Genomic DNA, 24,487 nt, shown 5'->3' with positions numbered 1-24,487 from the left:
CCCACCCTTGTGACTCCAGGAAGCAATAGCAGCATTATTTTGAGAATCTGTATACTGAAGAAACTAATCCCACTCCTGTAGGACTGGAGACCTGTCTGGAGCAAGCACTGGAAGCTTTGATTCTTTTAGAATTTGATGTTATATTGGCTATTCGGTCATTCCCTGAAAAGCTATAGGAGAAGATTCTATTCCTTTAGAAGGTTTTAAAATATTCTGATACACTGGCACCAATATTGTTAGTAATGATTAGGAGGTAGATAAGGGGTGTGGAAGCATCTTGGCATCTTAACTTGGCAGTGCTTTAGAAAAAGGGGAAGGCTACAACGGAGTGAGCATCATATCAGCCAATTTCTCTGATAATTCAAGGCGTAAAAATACACCCTAAAATTCGGGCTATGCGTTTGAATAGAGTAGTTGGATATATAGTTAGGACACAAAAACATAGATTTAGCCCTGGAAGGGGAACAACAACACATACTGATAATGTTATTTGATTCTGATGATGTGCTAAATAAAAAGGTCGGTATTGTCCTCTTAGATGCTGGGAAGGTTTCTGATAGGGTATATCTAGATAGATATGCAGAGGAAGCGAATTCAGTGTATGGATCATTAGATGGTACAGGCTTTAAATAATAATCCAACAACCAGGGTGGTGACAATGGGAATGGGTTTGTATCCAGTATGATTACACAAGGCACCAGTTCCTATTTGTAATTTACATATAACATTAGCGAATGCAAACAAACGCAGTAGAACGTAATGGTGTGGATATCAAACTTTCTGCTTAAGCCAACGCCAAAGCTCTCTAGTCTGTGGACATTGGTTAGGAAAACCTTGCAAAAGAAGAAGAGGCTGAATAGTTCCAGAAACTTCTAGTTATAAACTAAAATTCTGATTATTTAGTATAAGATTAGATAAACACAATACATGTATGGCTTCAGAAGTTCTTTACTTGGGTATGAAAATACATACTGAAGTTGAACACAATACATATTAACTACAATAACCTTCTAAACAATAAGAGGCATAATTGAAACTGACTACCAATTAGCTTAGTCGGTTGATGCAATATAAATCCAGTTATTGGCAAAGCCAGTAGGTCTGCCTTTAGCAGACTGGTACAATGGTTAATTCGTTTTTTTATTGCAAGAATGCCCCACATGAAGTAGGTAAACATGGTTTGCTAATGCTAGATTATATATATATATTTATATATATATATATAAGCAAATCCGCAAGAGTTACGGGAATTTTGGGGGGGAATTACTATCTATCTATCTATCTATCTATCTCTATATATATATATATATACGAACTTGAACATTGTTTTTATTACACATAGTAATAGGTTTGGTACAAATGATAACATAACACAGGTATATGATCGCTTTTTGTTTGTGATAACTATGGTACAGTTACGCACTGCAGGAGACGGAACTAGTAATCACCCCCCTAAAATGGACAAATGTTAGGCATTGATTTGATGTGCAATAACTATGAGCTGGAGGCATCTATTTATTAGGCTAAAAGTGTCTGAGGTGACTAAACGATATTTGGGGATCACTAATATACTCACAATATTTTTGATGGCGTTGTATCTGTCTCAAAAGTGGTACAAAAGGGGGTGGTGATGGACGGAGCATCAGAACCAATCAAGCACTCACACCCAGTCAAAAGATCTGGGTTTGATCCATCACCGTTCTTTAGCCCACTCTGCCACCCCAGTTCAGACATGGCTATATGCAAATCAGTCTGACCCTGTGCCTCATGGGAACAGTCCAGCCCGAACTGCCAAGCCATGCCTTCCCTGGACCGGAAACAAGCTTCCGAGGACCGGTTTCTGGCATTCCAGCCGTCTTCAGCCTGGCTTGCTTGAATCCAGTGGCAAAGTGAGCAAGGAACTCACGTCTGAGCATACCCTGCCACACTTATGGCGGCCAAAAGTGGTACAAAAGGGGGTGGTGATGGACGGAGCATCAGAACCAATCAAACACTCACACCCAGTCAAAAGATCTGGGTTTGATCCATCACCGTTCTTTAGCCCACTCTGCCACCCCAGTTCAAACATGGCTATATGCAAATCAGTCTGACCCTGTTCCTCATGGGAACAGTCCAGCCCGAACTGCCAAGCCATGCCTTCCCTGGACCAGAAACAAGCTTCCGAGGACCGGTTTCTGGCATTCCAGCCGTCTTCAGCCTGGCTTGCTTGAATCCAGTGGCAAAGTGAGCAAGGGACTCACGCCTGAGCATACCCTGCCACACTTATGGCGGCCAAGAGCGGTACAAAAGGGGGTGCTGATGGACGGAGCATCTGAATCAATCAAACACTCACACCCAGTCAAAAGATCTGGGTTTAATCCATCACCGTTCTTTATCCCACTCTGCCACCCCAGTTCAGACATGGCTATATGCAAATCAGTCTGACTCTGTTCCTCATGGGAACAGTCCAGCCCGAACTGCCAAGCCATGCCTTCCCTGGACCGGAAACAAGCTTCCGAGGACCGGTTTCTGGCATTCCAGCCGTCTTCAGCCTGGCTTGCTTGAATCCAGTGGCAAAGTGAGCAAGGGACTCACGCCTGAGCATACCCTGCCACATTTATGGCGGCCAAAAGTGGTACAAAACAAGACTTGCTAATGAAGTAAAAGTGCTTGTTGAAAATCCTATAACTGTACCACTGTACGGATCACATTTGCCAATTGTTTAACATGACTACAGGGCAGTAAAGTAGACCGCTGATATTGATTTCAGAGTACCAGTATCCAACATTGGCCCTGGGAGTGCTGGGCAGTCAGTAAATTAATCCCATATAGATTCACTGCAAGCACATTAATTCCATTAGAACCTATGTCAAAGTTGACATGGATCTGACTCCTATGGACCAACATTGTACACCCCCACATTAGAGACCCACTGAATAACCTGCCTACAAGCTTACAATACAAATGCTATTAGCACAATGGCAATATACTACATATCAAGAGAGAGAATGTATGCACTTGTGAAGAAGCTAACATTGTCCATTTACTCACCTTTAAAGAGGTAAGTATAACTATTACAAACAAGGTAGATGTGGTACCTTCTAAGGATCCAGATATCTGAGACTGCTACAGATAGAGCACAGAAAATGCTTGAAAAGAGGGCATGTAAAGCATGTTTCCTTAAAGGTATTACCTATATACTTTGAAAAAGAAGACTAAGAGGAAAACTGCCAGGACAGGGGCTGTTTTCATGGCTGCAAGGGCAGGGGTCTTCAACCTCTACACTCCACAGGTAGCACTGAGTGAGCATTGCTATTATTTTTCATAACCATTCTGAATAAGCCACGTTTCAGACTGAACATTTGGAGGTGGAGGCAGGGGGGAGGGGGCGGAGAGCCTTGGCTTTTTTAATGACCTTCTCACCGCACACCTCTTCCTCTGGGATATTAGTATATCACCCTCCAGAAACACCTGCAGATTTTGGGGATTCATGGGAGGATTTTCCCCAGTGGTAGTGTGGTTTACCATTCAATGCTATTGCTTGCAAGCAGACTAAATTAGGGCCTTTTTGCTTGGAACAAACATACATGATTTGCTGCCAAGGAAAAATAATGCTCAGACCACAAATAATTGAGATTTCATACATTTCAGCCCATTATATTTGGAAAAGCACACTGTAAACGTATTTATTTATTCACATTATCTTTGAGAATATCACATGCCTTCAGTGCAACAGGGGCTAGTATCAAAACATGTTCCAGGCCTGCTTTCATCTCCTAGCCCAGTCTTGTTTTAGACTGTGCTAGCTTTCATTGGACCATCCAAAGATGTACAAGACAGAACATTTGCAAAGGAGACAACAAACATGAGTTTTGTATTTGTTTTAAATACAAAGGCCTTTTGAGATACATAGTGATGTATATATTGCTATCCATCATACAATATGACCAATTTCTGACATTGAACTCACCAGGGCATATCTGAATCATATTTATTAGGCCAGTTCTATTTAGTTAAGTATTTATATTAAATGAAACCACTGATCTCAATCAGTTTTCCAAGCTTAACTTGTCTTACCTTGATGTATGCCATCTACACCGATTTCTACTGGATCAGTTGACCCGAAAGAGGACGCATCTCCAGCCTGCTCTTGTTCCTTAAACCGATCACTTTTGCTAGTCTCTTCCTTTAAAAGGTCATCAGGCTCTTCCGAGAGGCTTATTTCTGGCTGTGGGGTTCCCTTTCCATCCTTTGGAAACCAAGGAGGCCTTTCCATATCCTTGCCGTGTGAGTCCTGTTCAGCCCCTTCTGGTAAGCTTGGTTCTTGACCCGCAACGTCCTTTCCGGTTTCTAAAGTAAATGGAAGATCAAGGAGAGAGAAGTAAAGTTTAATATGATTCTGATATATTTTTGTTGCATTGATCCGCAATCCTGAGAAGTCGGTGATCACAATGTGACATCATTTGAACAAGGGGGGCAGGAGGGTGCAGTCTACCTCTTGACCATAACTACTCATAAACAAAGCACATTCCAAAGACTGCTAAAAAGATTTACCTTCTAACCAATTACAGTACTCAGTTTAAGGGTGCAGGGACAGCACTACCCACAACAGTGCCCAGTTGTAGAGCCTTACCTACTACTGCCTCCTGGTAGTAATCAATGACTGAATAATACAATTAAAACAGTTCTCAAAGCTGAACCAACCCAAGGAGAAAAAAGCGCATTCCAAGAACTGAAAAAGTTTCTGCTTTACATTCTAATAATGGTATAAGCTGGTGGCGACTCTGCACATTGCCAACGAGCTTCATGCATGGTTGATCAATTATTAGAGGAAACAAAATTCAGCATCAAGCTAGTAGTCTTTCTGGCCATTGCTAAACCTCAGTTACGTGAGCCATTTTGTGTGCATAGATTACACTAACTATAATTAATAAAATGTTCTACTTCAAAATAAACACTGTGTACTCTTTTCTATTAAAAAAACCAGCAAATCCTAACGATTAGTGTGTCACGTGGGATTCCAATTTAAGATTGTAGTTTTGTTTGTGAAAACCTTATATGCCCCATAGGTTCTTTTTAGTACAATGATGAAAATGTGGCAATGCAAATGCACACAAACACACACACACACACACGCACACACACCAACACTATCATACACTTGTGTCTCTTTCAGCATATCTCTCCTATATAGCATACTACATTTGTAATACAGGTATTCTGTGATATCTGCAAACCTATTATGTCCACTATATGAAGTAATTTGGCACACGTTTTGTCAGTCATTATGATCATGCTATACTACATAAATAAAAATAAATAAAAAAACAACTTAAACAATGCCCCTCATCTACCAGGCCATTACTATCCAGGAACACCAAACCCAATTATGAACAAAGCAAAAATCCTAGTATTAAAATTAGACTGCAGTACAGAAGGAAGAAAACACCAATCTACTCACATGGCCTCAATCCATGGGTGCCTGATTACTAGACTACTGTCATCTACCACCTAGAGAACAAGGAAAGCAAATTATCAGCCCAATAAAAAAAATTAAATGAGGGTAGCCAGAATTATCACCATCCAAAGAGAAGTGCCCACAACACACCAGTCCTCAGATGTGTGTCTGGAAACCCAGTTCCTTCAAGAATTACCTTGAAAGTACACCTGGGCCACAAAGTTATTTATGTTGCTATGTTACTGGCGTTCGTGATATGGCATTGCAACACTTTTTAAATGGTTCTGAGGTTTCTATATACCTCTGCCTTAACCCGCTCTGCATATTTTCCACATATTGTTGACTGGTAATCTCGACGCCATGTTTTTGACAGAAACCTGGCTGCGGTCCGATTCTAACCTGGATTTAGAGCAAGCAGTCCGTCCAAGATTTGTTGTATTTTGATGAGATAGAGAAGCTTAGGCAGGGGGTGGCATGGCTAATATTCTTCATAACCATTTTAAATAAGCCACGTTTCAGACTGAAAATTTGAGAGGCGGGGGGGGGGGGGGCGGGCAGAGAGCCTTGGCTTTTTTTTTTTTATCAGCTTCTCACCAAACGCCTCTTCCTCTGGAATTTTAGTACATCGCCCTCCAGAAAATCCTAAAAAATGTTGGGATTCATGGGAGGATGTTTCCCTGTGGCAGTGTGGTTCAACATCTAATGCTATTGCTTGCAAGCGGACTAAATTTTTTTTTTTTTTCTTGGAACAAATTCTTCAGGCTCTCTCGCATTGTAAGTCAGGGTCACCTGGAGATCTGTGTCTATTCTTAGTATGGCTGGCGAGGTCAATGCTCCGGTATTCCAGCAACTAATTAACTGTTCCCTGGACTCTGCAAGAGTTCCTTGCTGCTGGAAAATTACAAAAGTTGTCCTTCTCTTAAAAAAAGTCGTCCACCAGCCCTGAGGTCATATCCAACGTTTGTCTGAAATCTCTTCTGCGTACAGCAGTTAATATTCAGCGGACTTCTTATCTGAAGGATACTTCCCTGTAGCATCACCCTCAGTCAGGATTCCATCAAAATCATACTTGATTTATCAGTGTTGGTATGGTTTCTCACCCTATTTGACAATACCTGTCTGAGGTTGGCATAGGCGAGGCTGCTTGGGGAAGGTAAAGATCTTTTCTAGAGAGGAGAGAACAAGAAGTGTGGCTTACTCTCTGTCTGTCATCAGCAAGTAAGCTTGTCTTTGGGGTCCCTTAGGGCTCGTCATTGAGCCCCACTGTATTCAGCATCTATCTGATTTCCCAGGCCAAATTGATGGAATCTTACTACCTTAAGACTGTATTGTATACTGATGACACTCAGCTGCTCCTGACAGTCGATCCGTCTTCTACCATCACAGCAGAGGCGTTTAAAGCCTGCCTCTCTGTACTGGTTCTGAGTGCGCGACATGCTATTTAATGAGGATACAACTTAGATCCACCTATCTGGCCATATGAAAGAGGAATGGCCATTTAGCTGCTGGCCCAGGGACTTGCCTCTCCTGGGCCCTTTCTCACTAGGCAGGAATCTGTGTAAAAATGGATGACAAGCGGTCTTTTTCACCTCGAATCACCTTCGTTGTTGCCACTTGTTTTCCTTTACTTCACTCCATCAGAAAGTTCCTGGATGTCCTGCCCTCGGAGACACATAAGACAGTGGTTCATGCCCATGTAAGCCCGATATCGGACTACGCTAATAACCTGCATCTCAGCTTCTTCCATGACAAGCTGACCAAGAAACTTCAATTGGTTGAAAATGTGGCTACTCATTTCATCTTGGATATTCCTCAGAGGATTCATATTACACAACACCTTTGAGAGCTACACAGGTTACTAGTTTAAAAAAGGATTCTCTTCAAAGCTCTCACCATTTCACAGTGGGCATTCTACTGGCTGGATCCACAGTATTGATTAGAAGAACCAGGCACTATCAAACTTCCAGATCCTTGCTCTCTACCTCAGCTCTGCTAACCACCATCCCAAGTTTCCGCTGGGTAAGACTTGGTAGCCGGTCTTTTATGGTTTTGGCTGGTGGCGAATGGAACCAGCTTTCCATTTCTCTCTGGTCTATCTTTCACGATCCGTCTTTTCGTGAAGCTAAAACATATCTTTTCTCAGCACAGTAGAACATCTTTTCAATTTCCTCACTATAAGACTACAGCATCGGGGAGGCTCCTTGGAGCAACCGTACGATTTATAAATCCCCATCATTCATTCATTCATTCATTCATTCTATTGTACAGATGAGTTATTATTGAAGTAGTGAGATTATGCATACTCATTCCCATGTTAGGTAAATGGCCTACTTTATTGAGTTGGGGTGAATGTTCTTGGAGTTTGATGGCGCATCTTCCACGATGGTAGGTAGGCCTATTGCTCAGCTAAAGTGGCTGGATGTAAAGCAATTGGTGGTAGTAAGTGCTATTTGGTGCCATAATAACTAATTAATGACACATGCACTGTGGTGCATTGTTATGAGTTCAGACTTAAAGTGTTCTGTTGCATAATAGCACATGGTGTGCCTTGGTGTAGAGTGCAGCTAAAAGCACGGTGATACCCATCAATATGGTATATCTGTGCTGGATGGGAATGTGAAATATTTTGAGTAAGGTGCACTACTGAATGCTATGTATGTGATGCGGGATTAGAGAAGAGTGCTGCTGTGAGCACGGAGAGATCCAACTATATGGTTAATTCTAAGAGAAACTGAGATGAGATTAAAGCTATTGATTGACCCAGCAAGGAAATAAAGGGGTGGGAGAGAATGAGGAAATAGTGTAGGTCACTATTTCCTATTGCTTACTAGGCAGTACTTGCAAAATGGAGGCCTGCAAGAAGACAATCTGCAGTGTTATGGGATGGGATGAGATAGGGTAAGGTGGGGGAAGGCCACAGACAACTGGACAATGAGGAGTTGTGCTGGAATCAGAGAGGGGATTATAAATTATGGGAGGAGATAGGAGTCATCAGGGATACCAGGCTGCAATTCAAAAACATTTCCCATTGTAGTCTTTTGAAAAATAAAAACAAGATCAAATACTCAATTCACACCACAGGCCTAATTCCACCCAACATCTACCCAGATTGCCTTCAAATTAGGCTAAGACTCTCACCTGCTGAAGCAACCCACCGGTGATGCAGGAGATCTTCCAGCCTGCCACATTGCATCATTTATTCACTTGGGTTGAATTACAACTCCAACACAGCACCTTTAACAATGACGTTCTAAATTATTTCTAATCAGGCTCAGACAAGCTCGTAGTACGAAAACTACCCTGCCACAGGATTTTGATGATGATGATTGACACTTGAAATTCGTAAAATGAAAGTAAGAACCCTGAGCTAGGTCAAAGTATAAGAAATATAAATGAAGATTTTCAAATCAATGTCCATGTGCTGATGTCGTGATCATCAGTCTTGTTTTTTTATTTTCATATTACAGTTGTTCCTTGAAGACTTGTTGATACACAGATAGTTTCTTTAATAACGCAAACAACAGCCAACACGTGTTTCGTCTGTGGGGTATAACCCAAAGACTTCCTCAGGGCCTAGACTGTACTTCTCGTTATTTAAATATTGCTCAAACTTCCTCCCAAATCCAGGGATTTTCCACACGAATATAATTTCTTTGGTAAGCATCAATATCTATAAGCCTCCATTGTTTCAAAATCCGTTAAACAATTATAATCCACGAGTAATATTTCCTTGAGGCTTATAACCACAGTAGAAACGGAGTATACTTGGTCAGAATAAAAACCTCCTATTTATAAAGCATATCCTAAGGTAATGGAGAGATTCCCCGCATAACGTGGTCGTCGCGGTACGCCGTACTGCAACTACCGCGTTTGTGAATTACTTGAAATTCGTGTTGACTTATTTGCTGCATTTGACACAGTCAACAGCTCCAAAATATCAATATGCTCAATGAGCATATTGGCATTGAGGGTTCCTGGCTAAATGATTTGCGTAATACTGGACTTTTTGAAGCTAACACAAGAAATTTGCAATGTGCGGCAGGGAGTAGCAATGTTCCATTATCGCACCAACCCTCTTTAATCTATACCATTAACCTCCTGTTTTCATCCTTAAGTAGGCATCACTTAAAGTCTTCACACTTTTGTACCTTTAATTCCCTGACCAAAATGTTCAACATTACAGGACACAAATGACCTCCACACAGCTCAGAAACTCTTCTTTTGGAACTACCCGCATCCGAAAAAGAATATTCTATGGCTCAAATATTTTGAGCTGTACGACAACTCTGGCACTCCCTTCATCTTGCTTCCTTCTGCTGTGTCTGTAACATGCAAATAGGGTCTTAGATGGCTTCCTTTGGACTGGCACATCAAAAATGTATATATCTAATTTCTTTTCCAATACCATTGTCCTGCGACTATTTGGATTAGTCCTTCTTCTGCTCTTTACTACTGGACTGTTGCGCTCACCTTTTTTCGACCTCACCTTCTTCTACCGTCATTTCTCCCCATTCTTCTTACCTTCTTATACGATACAACCAGTCTGTTTCTCTTGTGGCACCTTATCTGGTGTTGCCCTTCTTTCTGTGCTCACATAGACTTCTTCCCAACTTTAAGTTTTCTCAGTTTACTGCACCCTCATTCCTTCTCTCATTTGTATATTTTCCCTTTTTACTGTTATCCTGCTATTTTTTACTCTACTTTTCTAATATGATCTTGGATTTACTAGGTTTGCACATATGTGTGAATTTATACCTTACTAGCCTTCTGTAAATTTGCCTTTTAAGTGTTAAAATGGAATGTGTTTTGTACACGTTTGCTCCCTATACAAGACCGCAAAAGAAAATTTCCATAATTGAAGCTGAAATCTTCCTGATATATGCCACATTTTCAGAATATCCAGGAGATACCTTTACATAGAAAAGAAAACTAAAACCTGCACTGGAAATAGAAGGAAAACACACAGTAAGAAAATAATACTCCAAAACTATAACCTGACAAAATCTGTATGGCACAAAAACCTCCCTACCTCTATACATTAAAAAAAAAAGAATACCAACCTTAATGTAATTCCTAAATCCAACCCTCCGTATTTTAGAGCTGGGTTAATTTACCATAGTAACTCTACTACAAGTATATTTGGGGACGAGTACTCAGTAGTGTCAAATGGTGCTGTTGCTTTTTTATAGGGAAATATTTATTCAATGTGAGATTGTGATCGTCTCTCTTGTGGAGTCTATATTTTTGCAAAATATGATTTTGCAGTGTATGCTTTCCCATAATACCAGAAAAAACGTTACCCCTTCCAAGATAGAACGCTATTCTCCAATTACTCACTCATTACTAAAACCCTTAGAAATACAAAGTAAGGTCAATATTATCCAACAGCGGTGCAACTCCGTATACTACATAGATCTTACTACTCCAAGCTACACAGAATGAACCGCTGTGCCTCGGCCCACTGCACCCGAGGATGTGGCGAGACTGGTACCTTCTATCATATGCTCTGGGAATGCCCAGTGGTCCAGCACTACTGGAGGGGGGTTAAGGAGTTGATGGCCTCAGTCACAGGGTTGGAGGTCCCGTGCAGCCCAGGCGGTTGATTCTGGGTATCACGGAGGAAGTGATATGAACTAAGTACCCAGCTCAGTGGCTCACAATGGCAGCAGTGTTTGCAAAGAGAAACCTAACCAGGCAGTGGGGGGCAGGCAGACCCCTAACTGTTCAGGATCGGGAAAATTACCTTAATTGGTGTCAACTAGCAGAACATGAAATATACAAAGGTAGGGGATGCCCCCGTAAATGCAACAAGATTTGGGGTAGCAGGATACGATACAGGGACACTCAGTAGGTATTGTTAAATAGGGTGGTGGGAGGCATTAGGGGGGAGGGTCAGGGGCCACATCTCACTTGGCTCAATGGAGAGGGTATGTCATATGATGCTTGTTGTGTGTGCAACCTGACCTGTGTGTGAAGCAGATTACTATACAGCAAAGAAAAATGTTCGATGCCTGCAAGAGGCCTACTGTGCGCTCAGTGCATTCATTCTGTATTGCTGTTAACCTAACAACTGCTTAATAAAAAGATATTAAAAAAATATAAATATTATTTAGCAGCAAAATCAAATTCCACTTATATGCACTATTCAATTCCATAGCCCACGTCTAATGTATCACAGGATCATTGGGTGTCTTTCTTCCTGTCCAAAAGTCGATGACAACTAAAAAGGGATCAACTTCTTTCTGAGCTTGGGCACTGAATGTTCAGGCTCCTCTCCAAAGCTTCACCTATTTTAACTACTATCTTATTTCTACACTGGATCACTTAGTTTGCTAATCAGCTCTACTCGTGCCTCCTCTTGCCTTTCACATGGATGATACAAAGTCTGTTTCAAGTTCACCGATCGTTTGGACTCGGTCTATATCTCATACAAGTTTTTTCAAAAAGTCAAACAATGGTCTAGAAAAGGTAGAAGTTGTACTTAAGGACTAAAAAAAACGTACTACTTCAAAACATCCCTCCGTTTCTATCCCTCTTTCATTAGGCGCTTATAATTATACATCTACTTTAGCTTACATTTTTAAGTATTTAATAAATACATTTGACAAGTTGGCACCCTCTTGCGTATTTCCCACCCTTCTGTCCTGATCACAAAAGAAAAATTGTGCTGGGTGCAGTCATTAACACCAATGTACACTGCTCAATGTTCATAACCTAAATGCATCACACAATCGCTACAAAGCATCACAAAGTAATCCACAATAAAAATGTCAACAGTCCAACTGGCAAGGACATACAAGAGACACCCCGGAGAAGCCCACATAAAACAGACAATTTGTTGCACCTTAGCCAAGTTCATAGATAAGAAAAAATCCAGAATGCCCAAAAGAAAAAAGGTTATGCTTCATCAGCCTTGAACATTTTGCCGAACACTATAAACAGGTCGGGGGGTATATGACTGCCTGACAAGAGCTCCTTTCCTTCGCTACAGAACAACAAGTCAGAGGACAACTTTTTTATTCTATTTTAGAAAGGTTACTAATGTTGCCAACATGCACTGCATCTTTATTAAAATAGTACAAATAAGAAAATGTATATGCAAATGACAAATGTCAATGGGATACACACATCTCATGAATAAATGAATACTCAAATATAGCAAACTTTGCGTTTCACACATCGCACAAGTCCTCCAAGTAAACATATGTGACATTCACTGGCAAACTGCCGTCAAACCAATCAAAACAACCCCTTTTTGACAGGTGGGAAATGCTGCTTTTAAATATACATATGTCACCTACACGGTAGGGTGCCTGATATGTCAAAGTGGAATGTGTGCAAAATTAAAGTTGGCATGTTACTCCAATGACTAGAACATGAAAACTACTTTCACTGGTAGGGCGGTAGCTGGATTCTAGAAAATTACTAACTACAGATTATAAACTTTCATTTACAACATTTGACAGGAAAAGCCTAAAATAGCATTCAAAGGCTATTTTTCAAAATTTTTAAAAGTACAATTAATTGGCGTACTTAAATTAAATCAATACTTAGGAAATGAAACCGTTAGAAATGAGGGTCACTAGTTGGCAGAGGCTTGCACCCTGTCCAAGTAGGGACCCTTCCTTCTAGTCAAGGTAAGGGGATTACACAACCAAGATAACCCCTCCTCACCACCTTGGTAGCTTGGCACGAGCAGTCAGGGTTATCTCAGAGGCAATGTGTAAACTATTTGTACAGAACACACACAGTAACACAGTGAAAACACTACACCAGTTTAGATGTTACTTTTAAAAGGTTTAAAATAGTTCCGTTCATAGAAAACAAACTATGGATGCGCCACTTTTTGCGCAAAGTACCTGGGTTGCATCAAAATCACAAAGAGAAAACAGTCGCTGTGGATATGAGGCACTGAAAACACAGCAATGCGTCTATTCCTTACTGCGAGAGGAGGCAATGTGTCATTTCCTTGGTGCAGTGCAGAGGAGGCGGTGCATCGATTCCTTGCTGTCAGGGGAGGTGAAGCGTTGTTTTCCTTTGGTGAGGGGAGGTGATGCGTCGAATTTCAGACACGTGGCCTTGGATCCTTACTGCTGGGCAATGTCAACAAAGACTTGGCACACAGGTGCGATGCATGGAAAATACAGACGCTGGTGGTCGATGCAGCGGCAAAACAGGTGCTTCGTAAATTCTCACAGCCGCAGACAGTTGATGCGTCGATTCCTTCAGGTGCACAGTAGGCCTGCGCAGGAGTCACTGGGGTGGTCTTAGACTTTGGGGAGACAGTGTTCTGAACTCAGGCAGCGGCAGTTTCTATGGCTGCGGGCAGGAGCTGAATAGATTTTCATCAGTAGAAGCAGAAAATCAACCTTCAAGGGCCCAGAAATGGAATTGGCACCACAAGGCAGGTCATAACTCCCAGCACTGGAGTTCAGGGATGCTGCAGATGAAGTGTCTGATGGCCCTGAGACTTCTTAACAGGAGGCAAGCACACACAAGCCCTTGGAGAAACTTCGTAAGCAGGATATACAGCAAAGTCAATCCTTATTCCTCATCCAAACCAGAGGCAGCAAATGTAGGCCAACCCCAGCAAAGCAACATACAGAAAAGGGGAAGTAATCCTCCTCACAGCAATTCATCTCTTCTCCTTGGCAGAGGTTCCTCTTGCTCCAGAAGTGTTCCAAAAGTCTGGGGTTTTAGGTCCAATACTTATACCCCATTTGGCCTTTGAAGTAAGCATGCATCAAAAGAAAGTCTTTGTTGTTTACAAGTTCTTGTTTTGCCTGGGCTCCAGACACAGTCCAGGGGGGTGGAGACCGCATTGTGAGAGGCCAGGCACAGCTCTATTCAGGTGTCAGTGACAACTCCTCCCACCACTCTAGTTCAGGAAGACCCATCAGCCTAATGATGGCTCATCAGGATATGCAGGACACAACTCAGCTTCCTTTATATGATTGTCTAGAGGGAATGCACAAACAGCCCGTGTCAGCCTAGACCAGACGATTTCACAGGCAGGCAGAGCCACAGAAGGGGAAAGAAAGAAAACACCCACTTTCTAAAAGTGGCATTTTCAAACACACAATTTAAAAATCAAATTGCCTAAAAGGTATATTTTTTAATTCTGAACTCGGGGAGCCCAAACTTCAAATCTCCATCTCTTTCAATTGAAAAGTTACACTTGTAAAAAGTTAAAAGGTAGCTCCAATGATAACCTATGAGAGGGATAGGCCTTGCAATAGTGAAAATCTAAATTGGCAGCAGTTCACTAGCAGGACATGTAAAACACACCAGCACATGTTCTAAATTTCACATACACTGCACCCTGCCCAGGGGTGTTTCTTGGGCCTACTGTTGGGGTGTCTTGCATGTAGAAAAATGGGCAACTAGGGCCTGGCAAGTGCACTTGCCAGGTCGACGTGGTAGTTTACAACTGCACTCACAGACACTGCAATGGCAGGCCTGTAACAAGTTTACAGGGCTACTCATGTGGGTGGCACAACCAGTGCCCACTAGTAGCATTTGATTTACAGGCTGTAGGCATACACAATACAATTTACTAGGTACTTCCCAGTGACCCAAACAAGCCAATCATGCATAACCAATCTGAATGATAATTTACACAGGCAGCACTTGCACTTTAGCACTGATCAGGAGTGGTAAAGTGCCCAGAGTACATAAACCAGCAAAAGCGAAGTCCAGCATACAATCAAAAATACAGGAGGTAGACGGCAAAAAGACAGTGCGAAACCACACCATGGATGCCAGGTGTAACAGTAACTTTTATAAAAGTGCCATTTTCCTGGATTGAAGCTCCAGGAGGCTAATTTGCTAATCAGCATCTGCATATAAAGGGGTGCCCTTAATGAGGTGTGAAATCTAAGAGCATTTGATCCTTATCAGCACAGAAAAGACAGTCTGGGTGGGAACCTGAACAACATTAACTTGAAAGGGCTAGAGGTGAGGCTTGCCATTTATATTTTAGTGTAAGGAGAGACCTGTAGAAAGGGAAAGCATTTATTCTCAAGGCCTCCAATAGCTAGACTGGCTCTGAATCCAGTGAGAGGGAAGCTACCCCCAGAACTTGTTTTGCCTGGACACATGGAAAAGGATTGTTCATTTCCCTGACCACACTTCTTGGTGGGCAAAAGAGTTCTTCACAAGGCAGAAAGGGTTTCCCCATCTTGCATGTTAGGAGGGACGCTGTGGGATTGTTTGCAGTATGGCAAATAGGAACTGCTGAAAAAGTGGGCAAGGTTGCCCCACGGAATTTTTTCTCCGGAGTGTCCAGGAGTCTCCTCCACTTACTGGCATACGATCAGAAGAGGACTGGACCTGCTGTCTGTGACCTGAGCCTAGCCCTGAAGGAATGGATCTGCTACCTCTTGTGCCCAGGTCAAAAAAGTAGAATGCAAAAATCAGTTGGCTGACCGTCTGTGTGCCTACAGGGACACAACAAGCTGCAGGAGGCCTTTTTCCTGAAGTGACCATTATCAACCAGACCCGGACTTGACCATGCTGGTGGCCTCTGATGGAGTGAGTCCTTGCCTCCATGTCCTGCCTTTGAGGTGGCCTAGAGGAACTGCTCCAGAAACCCTGAAAAGTTGAGACATGTGATGACTTCCAATACCTCCGGAGCTGTCAGGAAGACCGTGTGGCAAAAGTGCCCACTTTATATGCAACTTCATCGTAAACAGCTTCAGGCTTGCACTGCAGGGGGGTTTTAAGCGCAATAAAAAAGACAAAGTCAGAAGGTAAAGTCTGGGATAAACCGATTGGGGTAACCGACTCACACTCCATCACAGTTGGCCTGAAATTGCACCTAGGTCCAGGTCTACTGCGAGCATAGACTATTGTTGGTACATAGTCTCACTATTTTTACTCAAAACTGTTTATATTCTTATCTTCGGTTCTCCCCATCGGATTTTTGTCACACAGGAAGTATTTTGTTTATTACATTTTAATTTGGGTTGTTTATTGTTTGTAGTTTTGACTTTATTACTCTTTTTGTATTGCATAAATACTTTACACATTGCCCTTTGTTAAGCCTGTCTGCTCTGTGACTTAGCTATCAGAGGGGTTGAGCTCAGTATAATTTAGTGACTTTGGGGATTCACCCTGATAAATTTAGTATCATTATTCCTTGAGGTAGACAATGACCCACCTTAAATGTTAATCCACTTTCCACACAGGTCTCTCCATCACTAATTAAAAGACAATCTCAGACCTCTGAATCACATCTATGGACCCCATATATTGTCAAACTTCCCAACTTGTAAACACATTTATTTGCAGCCATGCACTCGTTAATATTAGTTTTCCAGAAACTCACAATGCAACGATCTGATCTACTCCATAATATGGTTGCCCACATCCCACCTCCCCATCATTAAAACTTTATCACAGAAGAGATTTACGTATTTGATGGTACCCCATCATTCCAAATTGCCAAAATATTGAGTTTCACCATTTTCTCTTTCTGGAATGGCACCATCTTACCTATGAAGTCATGCACCCTTTTCCCAGAAGGATCCTAACCTGGAACAAGACTAAATTAAATGTTAAGTGCTCCAGCTGTGAGGTTCCCATTGACACTCTATTACAAACCCTTGATCTGTCAACACTTTCATCCATTACAAAATTCATGTTCCTCTCCCATTATTGAAACCACTTAAGGAAGTCGCATTAGTGAGGGGCCAATCTTTTCCAATGTGACAGCCGGTTGCTGGGGTGTGGGGCATATTGATAGAAAGACCAATCTTTCCCCGTCACAAAGAACAGGGGCTAAAGCAAAGCAGCTCTTGGAGTTTATCCACTGGTGTCACACCACAACAAGCATTTACAATGCAATGGTTTTGCCTTTGTTAAAGTTTGAGCTATTGGCAATGCTCTTGACATTATTTTTATTTATGTTTTTTGTTTTAACATAAATAAATGGCATTGTCATTTGCAATGCCACTAGCTTTATCTTTCGCAAATGACACCCACAAACACCTACAGAGAGGTCCCCCAACACACACCCACACAGAGCCCCCCCACACACTGCGAGCCCCCCACACTGCAAGGCCCCCCACACACTGCGAGCCCCCCACACACACTGCGAGCTCCCTCCACACACTGCAAGCCTTCTCCACAAAAGAAATACAAATACTACACAGCTAGGGGAGCAAATGAGAAGCAGGTTGGGGGGTATTTGATGAGGGTGAAGCAGCACAAAATGAGACAAATTAATGACATAAGTACTATATTTCTTAAAAACTGAGATCTATATTGTCCAGCTGTCATTTTAGAATTGGCGACAGTGACTGTAGGTACAGTTAAAACGAAAGACCCACATGAAATGTTTTCTACTGATTACTAGTAACTTTTACATCATTTGACAACATTTTCCATCCTTAAAAAAAAAGGAAAATATATGCCTCAGAGATGGTTCCCAAACAGCTTTGCGCACGCTTGTCAAATGATGGCGTGTTTGATATTACACTACATTTTCCATAAAAGACGGCATTTAATCCAATTTAGTCGGTTTCATTTGAAAAAAAACCCAAATAAAACCTAATTGAATAAGAGGGTTCATGAGTCAGAATCTGGCTGGCTCTGTCAGTCAGCTCACACAGCAATTCCCTGTTTGTGAACCACTTTATGGAAAGAGAAGACAGTGGGTGACGTTTCAGGAGAATGGGCATGCTGCCTCCTAGGAAGACTGGAACAAATCCTATGTCAAGTGTGAAGAGTGCCCTTTGTCTAAAAAATAAATAGTTATGTTTGACCAGAAGGCCGGCAAACTCAAATTAGTTTCTTTGAGTCAACATGCACGTTTTCTTTCCCATGAAATGCCGCCCATTCAATCAGCACTAGTACTGAAGCAGAGAAACACGGTTTGGGGAGCGCTTCACAGTCTTTGTGTATGCGTTTTGTGTCTGAGTGAGGGAACCACAAAGCTCAAACGTGTTTTGTGGTTATGCAAACATGAATGATTGTCAATTGCACGTGGATTGTGTTGTAGGGGGTATCCGGTTGCCAATCCACAAAATGGCTCCATATGCTGTATGGTTGTGGACTGACTGTAATGATTAATTATACATCTGTGTGGGTAGTCTGCTATCGCCTCGTCGCAGTATACGCATATAGCATGCAAACGAGGGCCCAGCTCTGTTTACACTACACAGAGAGAGCGAACGCCGAGGCAGCCTTCGTGGACCCGGCAAGCTTGAACCCCTCCGCAACAGCATTTTATCAAACGTCGTGGGGCAGGCCAAGGGCAACAGTTTTCACTTGGGCAGGGCACGTGCAAGCATAACGGCCGATGTGAGCTTTCCTATGTGCAAGAACAGATGCGAGTGCAGGGAGGACACTGCCAGTGCTGACTGCAGACTAGGGTTAACATCTTCAAGTGGCTCGTGCCTTCACCAGAGGTCCCTCCCTGGTACTTACCTCAGTAAATTAAACCCTCCTTTGGGCATAGTCTTTACCCCCCTGCTAGCTGTTTGGCTGATTAACAGGTCACCAAGGGCACTCATTAGTTATTCCATTTTCTTGCTCACTCTACGTGGGCTCAATGCATTTCTGCGGGGACTCGAGTTATGTGCGATGCTGGACATCAATAGCAAAGACCGCAGTAGAGCGCCTACTGGCATTTGAGATTATGTAGCGCTATACAAGGTCTTTCATGTGTTCATAAAAGTGAGCAGGGTCGACAGCCCTAGATGCCAGGTTATGACGCGACAGAAGGTAAAATACACTCATTTCACACTAACAGACTGCTCCGATTATTCATTAACAAGAATTACACCAGGGGCAGACCTTCGGGTCCGTGACGTGCACTCTTGAGCCCAACAGAACAGTACCTTTGATACGGGGTTGCGGCGTGCGGCGCTGGAGCGGGGCCTAGGGGGGGAAGGGGAGGGAGGGGGGGGGGCTCTGCGAGCTGTCAGGGGCGATGCGGGAAGTGCACTTTAGAGCGGCCCGTAGTCCTTTGAACAGGGTAGCTCCTCTGTGTGGCGCAGCCTCGGGGATTCCCTCTGGTGCGGGGTGGGTAAATACACTTTGCCGGCGTTGTGACACGGGCCGGATCGGGGAGCAGGCAAGAAGGGGAGGCGGCGCTCAAGGGCACGCACCTTTTAATCTGCTCACTCGGGTCCCGGGAGCTCGTGGGGGGCTGCAAGGCGGGCGGTGCACTTCTCCTCGGAGATGGGTGGAGGCAGGGTGCGGGGCGGCCCCTGAGGACACGGTGTGGCGGCGGCTGCGATCAGCGGCGGCACACGGGTCAGGGCGGCCACGGCACGGCTCCAAGCACAAGGAGGCCGAGTTGGAAAGCCGGGACTTGGGGGCGGGGGAGGGGGGGGGGGGGGGGGACTCGCGCGGGGGTTAAAAAGTAATTTTTTTTTTAAAATAAGAAAACTTACCTGACTGCCCGTGTCCGCGTCAGAGCAGAGGAAGCAGCTCTAGTGATGACGCGGCGGAGGCTCGGCCGGCTGGGCCAATCCCAGCGCGGCCCTGGCTGGAGGCGGACGGCTGCTTCCTTCGGCTGGGGAACTCGGCTTCGGGGGCCGGGGGGAAACAAAGGGACAATGCCGGGTGGGCACCGGCTTTAGAGGTCAGCAAAAGCCTCCACGCCATGTAAGTGAGGCTCCTTCTCCTTCAGGCGGGTGCTGGCAATGCCGGACCAGATTCGGGGGCGTTCCCGGCTTTCGGCTGACGTCGCGTGACGTCGGCAAAAGCCAAAGAATCGCGGGAACGCCCCCGAATCTGGTCCGGCATTGACGGACAGGCCCCTCGTCCAATGGCTAGGCTCCATTTATGGAGCCAGCCAATGAATGACGAGGGCCGACCCAAAGCCACACTACAGAACTCATCAGGATTTCGCCTGCGCGAAAAAGATGCGCAGAGCGCATCTTTTCGCCAGGCAAAACCTAAAAAGGGTCAGGAAGAGTTCCTAATCAGACTGGCAATTCTCCTGAGCCCGATCTAAAAGCAGAGAGGGCCATAGTCGTAGAATGGCTTCTCCCCAGTATGCAACCATAGGTGTCTCTCAAGTGGGTCATTTGGAAAAAGACAAGCCAAGACCATGAATCTATATTGAGTGCTTCACGACACTTCACATAATCTTATTCCCTAGCACATTAACATTCCAGGTGAGGAATGATATCCTTCACTGCATCTGCCATTATCCCGACAATTGTTCCCTGTATACATTACAGATTCACAATCTGCACAAAGAACTTAATAAATGCTGTCAACAATAAGAAACAGTAAAACTACAGTCCTGACCACTCTCTCTTTGAATCAACCATGCACAGTCCTAAAATGCCCACAACCTCAATACACAGAGAGCCCATCGCCCTAAAACTGACTGAACCTTGGGTGGAGATACCTACTCACCCGCAGGCGTTACCCACAATAAGAACTGAACTAATTTGCTCAAACTGTGACATTTCTATAGGTGTAGACTGCACCTATAACTTTTTAAAGAGACTTCTGTGTCACTGACACGCAGGAAGCACCACAAAGGGTGCGTATTCCTCCTCCCCTGCCCGAAGGAGCCACAGAAGTCTCCTAACCAAAAAAATATATATATGGACAGTCTACACCTGTAACAACGACACAGTTTGAGCGAATGAGCTCAGTGACGAAGAAGAGTAAGTGAATCTACCTTCTCTGAAAGAGCGATTCTACCAAGAAGTCGCTCCCACCCTGGTCTTGAAGGAGACCCCCTGATCCGCAAGGGCAACCTAGGACTGAAACATGTTGACCAATCACGATCTTACACCAGATGCCTTGGATTCACATTAGCACCGTTCTTCATTTGTATTTTTAAATCCACCTTCTTTCTGCATGACTTGCCTATTTCTCACGACTGTCATACACCAGGTGGTCTCCCTCCAGATGAAGGAATTGAACATCACCTGGAGAATTGGAAACTCAGGCAGAAAAAGATCCAAAGATGACGCAATTCACCAAAATAGAAGGGCGGAGAACCAATATACACCCCACCCCAAGTAAACAAGGGTCTTCGGAAGAAACCTAAAGACCCTGGAAAACTAAGACATGTGATTCATTCCCCCTTTTGATTAAAACTATAACCTCATAGAAGCTGAATGAATCCCAGCTTCTCTCTCCCTCCTTCTACAAACTGAGCAGTGTCTATTGAAGTGCCATTGCCCACCTTGTCAATCTCACAGGGAGGGACAAGGGCCCAGGAAAACGGCCAGACCGCCAGCACACCACTCGGATATCCCCAGGGCACCCACCTCTCAGAAAAACAACAGCAACTCTAGTATTACCAACTGCCTACTTATAAACTGTAGATCTACCTCCAAGTATGCAACTGAACTGGCGGAAGCCATCCTTAACTATGACATCGATATTGCATTCATCACAGAAACTTGGCTTAATGAATCATCCTACCCGATCTTCGACCTACTAGTTGCCTTTTGAATCCAAACTGTTTTCACCTTTGTCTAGGTTTTCACACCCGACATCCCCCTGTCTGTTTTTGTCCTCCCTCCCCTACCCTGCTTCCTCTTACCTTTTTCCTCATCAATGACTCATAAGTTATGAGACCTGACAACGTAACCAACACTTCTTTGTTTGTGTTAACTCCTCCAGGTGCATGTCCACAAGAAGGTAGACCAATTTTAACCTCTCACACTTTCACACTTTTTGGATTACCTTCGTATCCAGACTACAAGGGAAGTTACTTTTGTACAATAACCAGGAATAGCCTTCCCCTTGAGTAGTAGATGTATTCTAGGTCCTGAAGAATTGCCTATATCAGTTTGGACACTATAGCAGGGATGTGGAATTCCTATAGCCCAACGCCCAGGACATATTGTTTGGGGTCAAGGTCAAAAAGTTTTCATTTGTATTTTGTCCTTGAGACAAGTAGGCCCAACCCCCTGCAGTACAAACCCTTTGGCTGCCAGTTTGCACTACCGCAATATGGATCAGGAAAAGGGCATTGTCTGCACTTAAGGTAATATTTTTGTCCATATGGTAATGCTGTTCAAACTTGTGTTTACATCGAGTGGGGCTCTCGGTATCCTCCACTGTCTCTGCCATCCTCAGAAACAGATTCTGTTATACAGCGACCACATGTTTTCCTTCGGATATGTGCCATCCATTTTGGAACCCATGACCAAGGCAACCATTTGCCTTTGTTGTAAATCATGCCCCCACCCGATTTATCCCCCCGATGGTGGAATCTTATGTGGGTAAACTCTAGCGCCATATGAAAGGGAGAGGATATAGGGCTTGGTGTACAAAGCCCTTTTGCCATTGCAAACCATGCAACTGGCAAAACTACAGAGTTTCTATTTGCAAAAGCCCTTTTATCAGTCTGAAAATTCTTTCAGAATTCAGGTCTTTCCTATTTGGTGGTTGGTAACTCCCCAATGGTTTTATGTTATGTTATGTTATAAATGTTATGTTATAAATTTTGTAAAGCGCTCAGCTGCCACAGCAAAGTGGCGTCCCGGCGCTATATTGGGCAATAACACAACCAGATGGAAAAACCAGATAGAACAAGGGAACAGATTATCACAACTAAGATGGGATGGCAGATTCAAAAAAAGAGAAGGGACCCTGTACTGACCCCTTCCCCTTTCTGAATCATGTTGACAGTTTGGGGGGAGTAGGCAGTGGTCCAAGGGACCCCAGCCTGCCCCCTGAAGTTTCCCAAAACAGTTTTTTCCTTTTATAAAAAGGCAGCTCTGGTTCCGTTAAAGAACACGGGATCCCCTTTGTTTTTTAAAGTTCAATTTTGGAAAGCAATCGTAGGGATGTCAGTCTGTCTTTTAAATGTCACCATCCCCATGACTGCAACCAATCACGTGTCGGCAAACTGTGACCTGCTTTATAATTATTAATTAGGTAGGTCATTCTGTGATTCAGTATTTTGTGAACAAACCTATGAGTACATAGCTCGATTCGCAAAATACCATTGATTCGCAGAAAGATAGTGCAAAAATGTAGACCACTTTTTGCAAATGGGATAATAGTACATCAGGCCCATATAGCACAATGACAGGCAAAGCATTCCTCACTCTGAATGACTAGGGGCAACCCTCAGAAGGAGTGGGAAATACCTCCTCCCCCCAGAACAAACGGTCTTTATTTAGCCATTGGTTGGGCCAATGCATAATATGATATGCACATTTCTTTCTTTCAAAATAAACGGAGGGTGAAATGGCACCAATTGCCTTTTATCCTATAACCCTAAACTTAACCCTGAAAACCTACGTTTATACTGTGTACAGTGACTGATCCCCAGTACTAGCTGGTGCTGGTATATCAAGGTGCACTATGCAGCCAGGAAAGAACCTTTTGGGATTAGCTAATTAGAATATTTTAACAGATGGCATTGCTGGTACTGTCTTTAGCAATTAACTAATTAACAGACATACCAACACACCCCCCTGCTTGTGTGGGCAGCTTATTCTATGAAAAGGAATACATCTATTAATGCATAAATACAAACATCTTATGTGCAGATGGAGAACATCCAAATTATATATCATACTTTGCAACTAGGCATTATTTCTCCATTAGTTGCACCAATTTCAGCTTTCAAAAAGTAGCTTTGAGAATAGCAACGAGTAAATAGGCTTACAGGATAATCAGTGCATGGCTCTTCAGTGTACTCAATAACAGTGCACCTGTGGGTTATGTGGCTCATTCTCCAGCTTTTGGAGTAGCTGGCGTGGTGCACTGCCCATTTTCCCCATTGACTTCACCAACCCAACCAACACCAGCACTACACTGCATCGGAATTCCATTTTTCACACTGTAAGTATATGAGCTATTTTAGGTTATACTATTTGTGAGACTTTGGGGGTCATTTGGATTTGAGCAGATGTATAAATTCTAAAATAAGGAGAATGGGACATCTGCCAATTTTTGGAGGGTGCCCACATGCAGCAAACTATAAATATACCCTCTAGTTTCAAATACTACACTGTTTCCACTATTAATATGTACAAGCTGCTGAATCATGTTACAATATAAGCTAAACAACCTAATTATAAACAGTCGATGTAATTGACAATAGAGTTC

At 43.3% G+C, this 24,487-nt stretch overlaps 1 protein-coding gene across 2 annotated transcripts in view; it reads right to left on the bottom strand.

The window, feature by feature from the left end:
- The window catches only part of MIA3 (MIA SH3 domain ER export factor 3), a 353,545-nt gene that overhangs the window by 245,463 nt on the left and 83,595 nt on the right, over positions 1 to 24,487 (bottom strand). For both annotated transcript variants that reach the window (XM_078649820.1, XM_078649821.1), the window contains exon 5: positions 4,057 to 4,329. In XM_078649820.1, the coding sequence (XP_078505946.1) occupies positions 4,057 to 4,329 (273 nt within the window). The remainder of the gene's footprint in view (positions 1 to 4,056; positions 4,330 to 24,487) is intronic.

Source organism: Lissotriton helveticus, chromosome 6 (genome assembly GCF_964261635.1).
Source record: "Lissotriton helveticus chromosome 6, aLisHel1.1, whole genome shotgun sequence".
NCBI classification, from domain to species: domain Eukaryota; kingdom Metazoa; phylum Chordata; class Amphibia; order Caudata; family Salamandridae; genus Lissotriton; species Lissotriton helveticus.
Note: the sequence above shows the minus strand (reverse complement) of the source record. Positions and strands in the feature narration are given on the sequence as shown.